The following is a 15,000-nucleotide window of genomic DNA, read 5'->3' on the forward strand; positions in this document are numbered from 1 at the left end:
ATTGGATTCACGTTACTTCGATTCTTGCGGGTTTGATCTGTTTAAGAAAGACGAGACGGCGACTTCAGTTGATTATCTGTCTTTCCTCTGTTATCCGATGGATATGCACTGTAAGGCAGACCCCTTCTCTTCCATGCACCGTGAGTTGCACAGGAGTTTCTCTGGAGAATGTGTTTGCCATTCGAGCACATTGAGATCACTGGAATAATTCATTAGGAGGTGTGCTCCGTTTAAAAAGACGAAAATATATGTCCATACTTTGCATTTAAGGAGAAATATAACAGCATAAAAATAGATGCATGAGATGCTATTTATAAGTATTATTATTATTAAAAGAGTCCAGGAAATATCAAAAGATCAAAACATTTTTGGAATTTGGAATGATTTGTAACCAACATATGATACAATTCTTTTTACAACATTTGCATTCTATTCATTATTGCATTAAAATGGAACGTTTTACGTGAACAACTAATTGAGATTAACAGTTTGTAATATGATCAAACAAAACAGTTCAATTATTTATTCCCAGGGAATGAAAACCATAAATGCTCGTGTAATTTAATCGTATAGTTCCAGCAGGATTATGAGCATGGGGCAGTCTTTAACTGTCATCAGAAAATAAATACGGATATTTAGAATATCGAAAACCCCCATTTCCAAATCCAAAAATGTATTTGGTCAAATCCTGTATTTCTACCCTGAAAAAAAAAAAAAATAATAAAAAAATCGCGCTTTATAATAATCCTGGGCGCGTGGATTAAATGAGTCCCACATATAACCAATCACATGACTCGCCACAACAAATGTTTAAAGAAACTGCTTACATTTGTAACAATTTTCTGTTTAGAGATAATAATAATAATATAGTGACCCACAAATAAGCCTCGTTACAATGTCCCATAATAGACCAAATATGTAACCTGTATTAAAATGATTCAAATTAGACTTATAATGCAAAATAAAAGAGGTGTATGCATGATTTAACTGTGCTATAGTCTACCTGTACTCCCACAAACGAAAATAATGCAGATAATGCAGAAAAAAATAGCATTGCATGTACATCCGTTTGCATTTGTTTCTTAATTCATTATTGCATACAAAGTGCTCTTAATTGCAATTAACCTTCTTGTAACTTGTGCTTTAGAACATGTCGGCCATATAGAAACGGCCTGTATGTAATGTTATGTTTTTGTCGTTTGTTGCTGTTGTCTCCGGTATAGGGCACGGGGGAGTGAACCAGCTGGGCGGGATGTTCGTGAACGGAAGGCCTTTACCTGACGTCGTGCGCCAGAGAATCGTGGAGCTCGCGCATCAAGGGGTCAGACCCTGTGACATCTCGAGACAGCTGAGGGTCAGTCACGGCTGCGTCAGCAAGATTCTGGGCAGGTGAGACCCTAACCCGACGAATGCGACTGAAAACATGATATTTAGGGTACTCGTTGCCAAAGACGACCCAGGACACTCTGATATAGGCCAAAAATATATGTTGCAATTTTTACAATGATGCAATATTCAACACAGGGTAAACCAATAATAATAATAATAATAATAATAATAATAATAAAAATAATAAAAATACCATATTTGGGCTCTAACAGCACTAATGTGTTGCACAAACGCAGCATACCCATATCTTCTGATACATGACAATACATGCAAAACACTGTATATGATATATATGTTCATATATTGGTATAGAAAAGGTCACATATGGCTACTTGTACATATGATACATATATTACAAAAATGGCCCTTTATATGTAACATATTTTCCTAAACACTAATGGGATTTGAACATTCACATTTCAAATAAACTATATTAATTATAATTGTATATACATTATATATAGCCATAGGTCAGATTTCTGTATGGGGATTATTATAAAAGTAATAATCAATTATTTTGAGTATAAAAGTCATTGCAATGCTTATGATACAGAAAACGACAAAATAATTGGTTAATAATAATAATAATAATAATATATATATATATATATATATAATAACAAAATAATAATAATTTTGTTTTAATAAATGCAATTAGTCATGAATTCTGATATGCTTGTTCAACAGAAAGGGCGTAAAAACGTTAATGAGTTTGCTCAGTCTTTGCTCATAATTAAGTAGATTAAATAATATATTTATTAATAAACCGTTATCCTATATAGATATGTTTGTTCATATATGTCTCACCTTAAAACTCATTTATTAAATAACCTGTCTGAGTCACCAGCAGCTATGACAGAAACACATACGTAAAAGTCGGCTTTAAATCCCCGACAATTATTATTAATCTATTTATTTATTTTGTACATTAAGAACAGGCCTGATAACTGCTTAACTAACAGATGGGATGTCCTTCTGCGTAAATGTGTATTCTAATCACATGATAATGCAAAGTTCAGTGGCTTAGAACATTTTCATGCATTTGTTACCGCATCTGTTGTTGTTTGTCGTGTTCATTATAGTTTGGGTCAGAATATCAGATTTACTCTTGTTACCAGATATTATGAGACGGGCAGTATAAAGCCTGGAGTGATCGGCGGATCCAAACCCAAAGTGGCCACGCCGAAGGTGGTGGATAAAATAGCGGACTATAAGCGACAGAATCCCACCATGTTCGCCTGGGAGATCCGGGACCGGCTGCTGGCGGAGGGGATCTGTGATAACGACACCGTCCCGAGCGTCTCCTCCATAAACAGGTTGGAAGAACCGAGACCATCATACTAGCCTAACAACACCGAGATGTCTGAGCTGTGAAACAAAATGACTTTGTAAAGAAAAAGTCTAAATTAAATGAATGGATTGTAAACGAATAATATTCAGAAAACAACAAGCAAAGATTAATGGAGGCGATTTCTTAAAAAAATAAAAAAGAATAACCTAAAAAATGTATTGGATACATTTAGAAATAATTTTCATTATATATAGACTAATAATATTATTACAAATAATTAATAGGGTATTATTAGTTGAAATAATTGTAAATAAATTATTGAAAATAATTTTAAATTAATTTATCATCATAAAATAATTAGTATTCTATCATCATATACTAGCAAATATTATATATATATTAATATTATATATTTCTTATATATATATATATATATATATATATATATATATATATATATATATATATATATATATATATATATATATATATATATAAGAAAACGAACTCTTATACTGCCACAATGCCTAATATTAAAAAGTTTAAAAAATTTTTTTAACAAATATATATATATATATATATTCTTTTTATTATTATTATTATTCTTTTTATATTTTTAATTGTAAGTTTTTTTTTAAATATTAGGCAAATATTAAATTATATATATCTGATATATATCTGAAAATATTTTTTTATTAATATATTTATAAATAATCAATATTTTATCATCATATACTAGCAAATATTATATATATATATATATATATAAGAAAACGAACTCTTATACTGCAATGCAATACACAATGCCTAATATTAAAAAGTAAAATAAATAAATATATATATATATATATATATATATATATATATATATATATATATATATATATATATATATATATATATATATATATATATACCTATATATAATTTATTTAATTGATATTATTATAATTTTTTAAATTATTTTTTTAATTATTTTTTATATTAGGCATTGTGGCAGTATAAGAGTTCGCCACTTTTAACTTTGCCGGTGGTTTTATGGCTGTAATTCAATCCTCTGCTTTAAACTAGCGCAACAATGACAGACACGACCTCGAAAATCTCATCTGACCGAGAGAAAACCGATCAATGAACGGTGATCAGACACCGGAGAGAGGCCCGCCGCCGCTCTATTACACGTTATACTCTTCTATATCGGTTCTATTTCCCAAGATAATATAAATTAAGAGTTTTATTATCTAGAAGTAAAAAAAATAAATAAATAAATAAATATCCAGGCAACCTATAAAATGGATATCTTGTATATTGTATATATTTACATCCTTATAATTGGGTGAAATGATGGTTTAGGATGGTGTGTTAGACCTGTGTGGCAAATCAAAACGGTAAAAAGAAGCAGTGAGGCGCTGAACTTTGGTTAAGATTCACTCTTCCATAAAACCAGACTGTGCATTACATTTTAATGAGTGGATGCCAATGAATAGAGCCCCACACAAGAGAAGAGGAGCCCAGAAAAAAATCATTTCATGCCTCGTGGTCGCCTAAAAAGGGCAATTTGAGTGTCTTTTGGCATGATCTTGTGAGATAAATTTGAAATGTGTGTTAATGTAATTACTGAAGCCCCTCACACGTCTTTAAAATCTAATTGAATTCAGTCTGGCTATTCTGAAACAGGAAGCTGTGTCTTTGTTTACGAGGAGAATTATGAATGCGGTGAGATGAGACTCTTTTAAGACTGTATTTGGAAGTGGTGAACTTTGATGATACGCCAAGTTCATACCAAATGTATTTAACATTTTGAAGCTCTGTCTGGATACTAAGGAGAGAAAAGACAGACAGAGAGATTGAGAGAGAGAGAGAGAGGTGGTCTTTAGTCATCTGATAAGGCAATAAATAAGTAACCTTTGTATTTAGAATAATATATACTGGAAAATTAAGACCATTTCCATTTATTTAGCCTCCTTTTAGAGCACCCGCCTCCCACACCGGAGACCTAGGTTAGAGTCCCGTTCGGAGTGGGGCGAGCAGGACCGGTGACATTGGTGCCGTGATCCGGATGGGAGTGAGGTTTAGGGGGGTGAGTGTAACGGGAGCCAGCTGGTAGATAGCTGTGCCTTTAGCCTCCTTGTAAGAGCACCCGCCTCCCACACCGGAGACCTAGGTTCGAGTTCTGTACGGAGCGGGTAGAACAAGAGTGTCACATTGGTGCCATGATCCGGATGGGAGTGAGGTTTAGGGGGGTTGAGTGTAATGGTGGTCAGCTGGTAGATAGCTGTGCAGTGTGTAAACCTCACTCTCCTGACCTCAAGAGGTGCACTAGCGACTGACGCTAGAGGCTGTAGCCTTTAGCCTCCTTGTTAGAGCACCCGCCTCCCACGCCGGAGACCTAGGTTAGAGTCCTGTATGAAGCGGGTAGAACAAGAGCGTCACACATAGACTGCCAATATTTATACCATGATCAATGGAAACATGTAGATGCTTTACGCTGCACCCCCCCCACCCCCCCCATTTTCAAGCCAAATCTACGCCCTTGATTATATAAAATTTATGAATTCTTACAAAAGTCACTCAAAGGAATATTCTGCATTCATTACAAGTTTAGCTCAATCCACAGCATCTGTGGCTCAATATTGAACACCACGAAAAGTTGTTTTGATTCTTCCCTCCTTTTCTTTTAAAAAAAAGCAAACATCAGGGTTACAGTGTGGCACTTACAATGGAAGTCAATGGGGGCCAATCGGTAAACGTTTAAACACTCACCGTTTCAGTAGTATAGCCACGAGACGTAAACAATATGCATGCTAACATGATTTCAGTGTGATCAAATCTCTTACTAACCTTTTCTGTGTAAAGTTATATACAATTTGACATTGTTGCCATGGCGACATATCACCATAAATCCTAATCCGACCATAAAATGATGATTTAAACCACATTAAAGCCCAAATAATGCACGAGTTTCAACGGTATCATTAATTTAAGAGCTTCCATAAAATTATAAGCTTCACATTTCTGCTATTAAACCCTCCAAAATTTGGCCCCCATTGTAAGTGCCTCACCATAACCTCGTTTCTTTGCTGTTAAACAGAGAAGGAGGCATGATTGTTAAGGGGAAATTATTATTTGGACTCATTATTTGGATTAATTAGTAAATTTGTGGTGTTCAGGAGGAGAATCAGTTGCACCCACCAACTTTATATTCATTGCTTTAGTGCTTAATTCAACATTGCAACATGATGCATGAAAGGAAAGAGCTGTAGTTTGTGTTTTGGTGACTGTGTGTGTTTGTGTAAGCTGAAACTGGGCTTGTTGACAGCGAGAGTTCAAACTCGAAACACTTTTCTTGAACATACATTATTAAGCATTACAGATTTGTAGTAAAGTGTCGCCACAACATACAAGTAACATCACTGTGACATCACTGTGACATTATTGTAACATCACTGTGACATCACTGTGACATCATTGTAAAATCACTGTGACATCATTGTGACATCACTGTGACATCATTGTGACATCACTGTGACATCACTGTGACATCACTGTGACATCATTGTAACATCACTGTGACATCACTGTGACATCATTGTAACATCATTGTGACATCACTGTGACATCACTGTGACATCACTGTGACATCATTGTAACATAACTGTGACATCATTGTAACATCACTGTGACATCACTGTGACATCATTGTGACATCACTATGACATCACTGTGACATCATTGTAACATCACTGTGACATCACTGTGACATCACTGTGACATCACTGTGACATCAATTTGACATCACTGTGACATCATTGTTCAGAGGAGTTTCAGACACAGTTCAGACATTAATTCACTCTTCAAAATGACTTATTCAATAACAAAAGCATGGATTGTGGATAAAGTGTGCAGATGCATTCTTCCCAGGCCATGCGAGGGGGTCAAATAGTTGGTTTTAAAAAAAGAAATTAAACATCTCATTGATATGTTGTCACGGCCTAGCAAGCATGTCCACTCTGTCTCTCGTTCTCCATTTCAATGCCCTGAGGACAGATACCCAAAGCGGATATTTCTGCAGATATCAATATTACCAGCACTTTCATTTTAATGGCGAATTTGCGTTGGCGATGTACTGTATGTTCTAAATATCTTTACAATCGATAATCTTCATGGGGCATGAAATGAATAATATGTCACACAAAAGGCATGATTTTTGCATGCAGCGTTAAAGTACTGCACTTTTTTCTGTCTCTATAGAGCGTTTGTTTGCAAATGTCTGCTGAAATACAATGCCACTGGTGATGAATAGATCTAAAGTTTGCAAATGGGCATGACAGCGGGCCCTTTTCCCAAAGTGCCGTTCGGATTAACAGAATCAAATGCTGGCGTAAGCTTGTACACCGCACTGAGCAACTATTGCTTTCCTGTCACATATAATTTATAGCTTTCCAATTGCATCCCGGTACCCATGTGGCTAATTCAGAACTTTTTATCCCAGAGTCTAGATCAATAGAACCTCATCCACACTAGAACTGAGCCTGAGGCTCTCCTCAGGACCAACACATGAAGTAAGAAGATTATCAAGGTGAACTGTTGTGATTTTATGCTTTGTTTGCAAAATCACTCAAGGCAAAGGAGCTCAGAGGGCTTTTTATTATACCTCTAATTAAAGGTACAGGCGATCTACTTCGCGCTCAGCTTAAATGGGATCTGAACGTCTGCAGTCATCTGTACTGCTCACAGATATCTGGGATATATAAAGTCATCTGAGATGATCAGAGAGAGAGAGAGAGAGAGAGCATTGCATTAGCTCAGGAGTTTCATGCGAGTAAGTCTTCTGTCTTTACGCTATAGGATCATTCGGACGAAGGTTCAGCAACCATTTCACCACTCTCCAGATGGGACGTCTCTATCCACCTCAGGACATACTATAAGTAAGATCATATAATTCACTTTCAGATCACAACTGGGTATTACCTTCCACTGGAGATGTTCATAAAGAAAGAAAATGAAACACAACTTACTCTTTTCTATCTCCACAGTTCCCAGCACAGTGTCACCTCCTGTCTCGAGTTCTTCCAATGACCCCGTGGGCTCCTACTCTATAAACGGCATTCTGGGAATCCCTCGCTCAAATGGAGAAAAGCGCAAAAGAGATGCTGGTAAGTCTGCGGTTCCTCTTATCTTGACACAATTGGAGCGATGGTTAATATGTGTTGAGACAGTACCGTCGCTCCCTATAAGCAAACTATGCAGTCTGCGTAGGGCACCAAATCCCTAGGGGGGCACCATCTTACCCTAGGAGAGCACCTGAAAGTCCACCGGCTGCCCTTACTAGCACGTTATACATTATTCAAGGACCCGAAAGCAGTTGCGGAACACAGATGCCCCCCCAGCCCGTCCCCCCGTCCACCTGGCATAGAGCATCAATTTGGCCAGCGGCGGCCCTGTGTCCAGATCTGTCTCCATCGCACTTTCAATTCATTAATACAAATATAATTATAGTTGACATTTGCTGAGATTAGACTGATAAATTAAGGTGCTATCTTTTTGGTTCGCATTTCATTTATTGTTAAATGTGTTGTTGTTATTATTAATGCATTTAATGAATTTAATAATCATAGTTGAGCACCGTTGTTGCGCAATATTGTCACAGTCACGTAATATTCTTGAGATATGATTTTGAGTAACGCATTCAAATATAGCGTCCTGTTTATATCTACTTTGTTTATATTTATGGTATATTCCGAGCAGATTGCCCTTGAATGTCTAATGATTGGATGCAGTATGTATCACGTGTGTGACGGCGGCAGAGAGGGTTTTGATGTGGTGATGTGACCCCCACAGGAGCCTCCAGTTATTAATCTGCACTGCCGTGATTAAGAGAGCTTCAGTAATTACATGTCAAGATGATGTAGCCAACTAACAACAAACAAGAGCGACAGTCTTAAGAGGACATTAAGCTCAAGGACCTCGCTCTCTTTCTCTCCCTATGGTTTTTGCTTTGACTATCGGCCTTAAGTCTGGTCCACACTGCAGCATATTTTGTCCAAGAATCATTTCAGAATTCGGGCCAGCCTGCACTCTTTTTCTATTTTTGTCTTTCTATGCAAACATGCACTAGAGTGACGTCTTTAACTCTCGTGCCGCATTCATCTATTTAGCAGCATCTCGCTTAAGACGTCATTTCAGGTTGAAAAGAAGCATCACTGCATCAAACTTTTTTAGCACAACAACAAGGGATGTCCTGATACCGATACTGGTATACCGCGCTCGTGTACTTGGTCTCATAAAAAAGCTCAGATACCAAAAACCTAATCTGTTGTCCGAAAGTCATTCCATAAACATTCAGCACACAAATTAAAATCACGTTATGCCCTTGTGTGATTATTAAACGACAAAGGCTGCGATTTAATAAGATAAATATGTAGTGTGCATGTGCTGCACGCTTCAAATATGAGTACTTGCGAATGGAGCCAGTGGTGTGCCGACGCCGCTTTTAGAACTCCTTGGATCACACGGAAAACACAATCATGAGCATCGCACGCTCTGTTTGTAGCAGATGACAGCGAGTAAAGCACTAATTCACTTTGTAGTGCAAGACACAAAGAGACTATATATTTACTTAATAATAGCAGCCGTTTGTGGTTTATTAATCACATTGGGTCACGCTGAGACCTGCTTTTCCGGAAGTGAGAAGCTACCGTTAAAAACACAGTAATTGAAAGGGATTCAAAATAAAAGCTTCCACCAAAAATAAAAGCTCAGGAATGTATAGTTACAGTATATTATATTCACTGTAATACTATTAATAATAATAGCAAATAATAAATCAGTAGTAGTTATCTCAAATCCGCGATGCTATGTTGGACTGTGCTGTGAGGTTATGTATCCACAATAGTCCCATGATGCTTTGCGGGCAGGGCTGGACTGGAAATCTGGCATACCGGGCATTTTCCCGGTGTGCCGACGCACTTTGGGGTCGATCATGGGAGGACTGACCGAGCAGGCCGGTGGGTCGGCCGCGAAACAGGGCGAAAGGGCTACAATGAGCTAAAATGAGCCGCCGCGTTATGCAGAAAAGGACAGCGATCAGAATTCATCACAGAATTATAGCGAGGCGATATTGTTCTTTCCCACCTATTTGATAATGATAATGGGTTTGAGGATTATTTGAGGAATATTGAAGCATTTGAGTTTTTCGTTGAGTCTTTATCCGTTGATGGAAGAACCAGAGCAGGCTAACCTGAAAAGCTATGTAGCCCATTAGCGCCGTCACAGCTGTAAAGTTGAGCATGTTTTGAGAACTGTAGATAATGATGGTTGTTTAGCATATATTGAGTCTAGTCAGAACCTGAAGAGTTTGCTGTACTGAGATTATGCACTTTCTGCAGAAACAGGGGAGGTCTAAACAGCAGGATGCACGTGTATTACAGGACTCATGCGATGATAGTGTCATGCTGCTGTTTTTCAGATAAAATACAATTATTTTGCAGTAGATGAATGTGTAGTAAGCTCAATCTAGCTTTATAGTTGTTAGTTTACATACATAATAACCATATCTAAATGCTATAACCTACATGATATGTATTAGTGTTGACTGAACAACTGATCCTGTTGATGGATTGATTTTATTTGTTCTTGTGTAGGAAATAGCGATGTCTTGGCATGAATTGCAGGCAAGAAAAATGCTGGAAAGTGGTAAATGGTAATTCAATTAATTTCAAACGTAATAAAACAGCATTTATCATCTAATAATTAAGGTCTTCTACTGTAGAACTGATCAATTTAGCATCACAGCATGAAAACAGATGAAAACATTGTCACTACTCACATATTCAATGCCATTTCAAAACACGTGTAGCATTCACAAAAAAGATGCTAAATAGAAATGAACAACTCTCAAATGTCTAATGAGCTTTCAGCACACGTACACACACACGTTAGCACAATCGCAATCACACACGTTAGCACGCTATCATTTATGCATCTCGCTGTGCTCCGTTTCTTGACATCTATCGTAGCCGTAATGGTGGATATTATAAGTAACCCCCGCTGTTGATTTCTTGCAAGTAAAGTGAAAAGAGCTCTTAAACAAATTATTCCAAGCTTTTTCAAACAGATGTTCATAAGTCGATCCTTCTGTAGGTAGCCGATGGAAGAAGCAGCATCTGGGACTGGAGTGCTTTGCTTTGCGAGTGGTTTCTGATCATAACACTGCTGTTTTAGACAACACTTTAGTTTTGCTTGATTATTAGGATAACCAGTAACTGCACACATTGCCCGGGGCATTTTTGAGACATTTGACAACATTTAAAAAACAAGAATCTAACCACATGACAGGGCTACACACACAGCCAACCAATCGCACGTCCGCTAGTCAACCGGAAATTCCACCCACTTTGCTAAATACAGTGGACTCGCTGAGAACATTGTGGGTAAAAGCACTTAATTACACTAGCAAGAGGGGCGCAAGATTCACTCACAAATCTAAAGGTGCCCTTTTGGGTCGTCCAGAAAAATACTAATGCGTTATTATGTTATATATTAAAGAAAATTAAACGGTGGTGCCTTAAAGACTGCGCTTACTGCAGATAGGGGCAAGGGATCCTCCCTATACCCTATACTCACTCTTTGAAGGGGGTACTCTGAAGGAAACATGGCATTACTGAACGAATGTACCCTATCTTTGTTCATGCCCAAAAGGGTTTTCAAGCAGGAGGGGGTGGGGTGGGTGGGTCACCAAACTAGATCGCACAGCCTTAAAGCCCAGGGCACCCCCAGGCAGTCAAGGGACCCCTGTTAGTCAAGGGCCCCGGGCACTGGCCCCACTGGCCCTGTCGGTAATATGTCACTGACTGCAGCCCCCTATAAGCATATTACGAAGTCTACATAGTGCACAAACTCCCTAGGGGGGTACCAGAAACCCTTAATCGCATGACATACGTTATTCAAAGACCCTGTAGCGTTTACCGAACACAGTCGATCGCCTCACGCTCGCGATTTCTCATGTGAATGACAATGAAAATGCAGGTACTGGTCCCAGTACTTATGTTTTTTTTTTACTTGTTGAAATTCCAGTTTTTATACCAAGTGGACAGGCTTGCACTTTTGTCTTTTTGTCCGATTTTTAAACACTCTTTTGCTTCAAATCAAAGTTTGTATGGATGTGATTCACCTCGGAGCTGGTTGGTTTTGGTTTATGGCATAGACCTCTTTTAAGAAGGATTTTATGAAATCCCTATACTTAGAATGGCGTACCCATGAGCATATATAGAAGCGTGTAGGTCGCATACTTCCGGTGCTGCATGCACCAGTCGAGCAACTGTCATTGGGATGAATGGGAACTCCAGATATTACAGACCTCCCTTGTTTTGGCACAGATCGGATGATGTCATGTTAATAATAATAATAATTCCTCAAAGCGCTTTACATAGTATAGGGGGGAATCTCCTCAACCACCACCAGTGTGAAGCATCCATCTGGATGATGCGACGGCAGCCATAGTGCACCAGAACACCCACCACACACCACACACCAGCTATTGGTGGAGAGGAGAGAGTAGAGTTATGTAGCCAATTCAGGGATGGAGATTAATACAAAGCCATAATAGATAGGGGCCAATGGGGGGAATTTGGCCAGGACACCAGGGTTACACCCCTACTCTTTACGAGAAGTGTCCTGGGATTTTTAATGACCACAGAGAGTCAGGACCTCAATTTAACATCTCATCCGAAGGACGGTGCCTTTTTTACAGTATAGTGTCCCCATCACTATACTGGGGCATTAGGACCCACACAGACCATAGAGTGAGCACCCCCTGCTGGCCTCCCTAATACCACTTCCAGCAGCAACCTTGGTTTTCCCCAGGAGGTCTCCCATCCAGGTACTGGCCAGGCTCAACCCTGCTTAGCTTTAGTGGGCAACCAGGCAAGAGCTGCTGGTCTTTGGATCAGTTAGCTGCTAAATCCACAAACATGAGAAGCATTCTGCATTCAGCAGCCACAGGATCTGCTGCTCATGGAAATGGTTGTTTTCATGATTAGAGCATGTTACACTTGCAGTCTGGGATTCATCTGTTTTCATGCTGTCAGACGCTGCAAGGGCACAGAAGTGACATCAGACTTCAGATCGGGGTGTGTGTGTGTAACTGTTTTAAAAAGAGAGAGATAGGCCAACACGAAGTGGCAGTGGAAGAGAGACGAGAGAGAGAGAGGAAAAAAAACGCTTACTGGCCGGTTCTCTGATACGCTGTGGCTTGGTCCTCGGCCACTCCTCCACCCTCTAACGGACGACAGCCGCGCCTCCCCGGACGGATCAGAAGCAGACCTCCGGCCACTGGTGGACGGAATGCCCCGCCAACTTTTTGGTGGACGGTAGGGGTCTCCCCTGCCCCTGGCAGCGGTAACCGCTCCAGGCGGTTGGTTGGGAGCCCTTCCTCCCCTTGCGGTTGGCAGCCATTCCTCCGCTTCCAGGCGGCCGGACACCTCCGTCCTACGGCGGATGGCCACGGCTGCTCCGCTGTGGTGGTTGGTAGTGGCGAGGACTCTACTACGCCACATCCCTCCTCCTTCCCGGATTTTGGCACCAATGTAAAGGGATTAATGGGAAAGGAGGAGGTGAGAACCGGCTTGATAATATAAATAATAGTTTAATATAAAACTGAAACAAAAAGACAAACACACACAGGTGTCGGACAGCTGCCCGTAAATCTCACTCTCTGTCACACCGCAGCTTCCAGTCGGCCTTTATCCCTCCCTGAGGCATAATTAGCCTGATTAGGGACAGAGTGTGCGGAACCATGACCCGGCCCGCCCTCCACCCTGTCACATATACACTTGCAGCTTAAACCACCACTCAAACACAACGAGAAACAAGAAGGACACACAACTGAGAAAGCCACGGTGAGATTAGCATAAGAACTAGTTTTTTTGGCCCTGGTTGTGGCCGCACGCCAAGAGAGGCAAACAGCTCACGCGGTAAGTTTGGAGTCAGCAGCGGCCGCAGGACCCATTACGAGGCGAGCTGAGAGATAATGCGCTGTGACACGCCTTAAGTACACGGCAGAGCTGTGAGAGCAGGCCGTGGGGACACAGGTGTCACACCAGCTATTAATCTGACAGCCCTACTGTATTACTGCAAATTAAAAGTAGCATGATACAGAGTGAGCGAGAGAAACAGAGCCCTGGTAACCACATGGACCCTAGCTGTCTGAGCTACAGAGCTGGAAATGACATTTAAGAGAATTTGCATTTCCGCGGAGAAAAGCTATTACCGCACAAATTAACATCTAACATCCACACTGAGGACCCCCCAACCCCCCCCCCCCATCCCCCCATCCCCACATCCCCATCACAGCTGTCTCATAAGAGCAGACCATTAAAAAGATGAGAGCAGTTTCACGCCGGCCGACCCAAGACACACTGGGAAAGTGTGAGGTTTTAGCTGAGTTTATGCTGGGCAATGTACATATAATTTATTGCTGTATCAATTCACCTTTGATTATTGACATGAACATCATAGCCAGTCTGCTGCATAGACATACGGCGTAAAGGCTGAACACTGGCGTATTGAGAAAGTTATACAAGCGCCTACAGTTCTCATCATTGGTGTAGAGAATCATGTAAACAAGAAGATCTGAACTATATGAGGGATTCAGGTTAATCAACTTTAAACATGGAAGAAACCAAGTGGAACCGCAACAACACTCCAATATAAAAATGTACTAATGTAAGTATCATGTCCACCAAGATACCAGAAATACAACCAACAACCAACTAAAATGCAGACATCAAATGTGCACTAGCCTCCTATGACTTTATGCAATAAAGGAAACGTCTATGAACAAATGTGGTTAATCATGACGGATTTATTTCTGCAATACCATTGACCGATGGATGTCAATAACCTGTAATATTCTCCCCTGTCTTGTTCCTTTTGTGGTACACAAAAATGACTTTCCTAATAATATGGCTAGGTTTAGAGTTTGGGTAAGGGGTTAATCTTAGGAGAATGGTAATAACATTGTAAATGGGTTGGTTATAACAATTGGAATCTCCTTCAAATGGTGTTATAAGAGGCTTATAATAATATGGTATTTTCCACTATTCTATTTTAATGTTGGTTTGACAAAGTGGTTTTAACTCAAGACCAACAACTTCTTAATCTGAATGTAATTTACTCCAAGAGCTTTCAAGTTACATCCGCCAATCTTGGCACAGGCCAGGGCCCCCTGCGCAGTCAAGGGCCCCTGGGCACTGGCCCCGTTGGCACGGTAATCCATCCCTGAGCTGAGAGAGAATTTCTTGCATGTGGGCATTGCAACTGAA

At 39.8% G+C, this 15,000-nt stretch overlaps 1 protein-coding gene across 1 annotated transcript in view; it reads left to right on the forward strand.

The window, feature by feature from the left end:
* Positions 1-15,000, forward strand: part of pax2b (paired box 2b) — a 44,963-nt gene that overhangs the window by 337 nt on the left and 29,626 nt on the right. Inside the window, exons 1-5 of the mRNA XM_052113005.1 lie at positions 1-140; positions 1,224-1,389; positions 2,508-2,705; positions 7,526-7,605; positions 7,714-7,833. The exon at positions 1-140 is cut by the window's left edge and continues 337 nt beyond it. Of these exons, the coding sequence (XP_051968965.1) occupies positions 98-140; positions 1,224-1,389; positions 2,508-2,705; positions 7,526-7,605; positions 7,714-7,833 (607 nt within the window). The 5' untranslated portion in view covers positions 1-97. The remainder of the gene's footprint in view (positions 141-1,223; positions 1,390-2,507; positions 2,706-7,525; positions 7,606-7,713; positions 7,834-15,000) is intronic.

Source organism: Xyrauchen texanus, chromosome 40 (assembly GCF_025860055.1).
Source record: "Xyrauchen texanus isolate HMW12.3.18 chromosome 40, RBS_HiC_50CHRs, whole genome shotgun sequence".
Taxonomy (NCBI): domain Eukaryota; kingdom Metazoa; phylum Chordata; class Actinopteri; order Cypriniformes; family Catostomidae; genus Xyrauchen; species Xyrauchen texanus.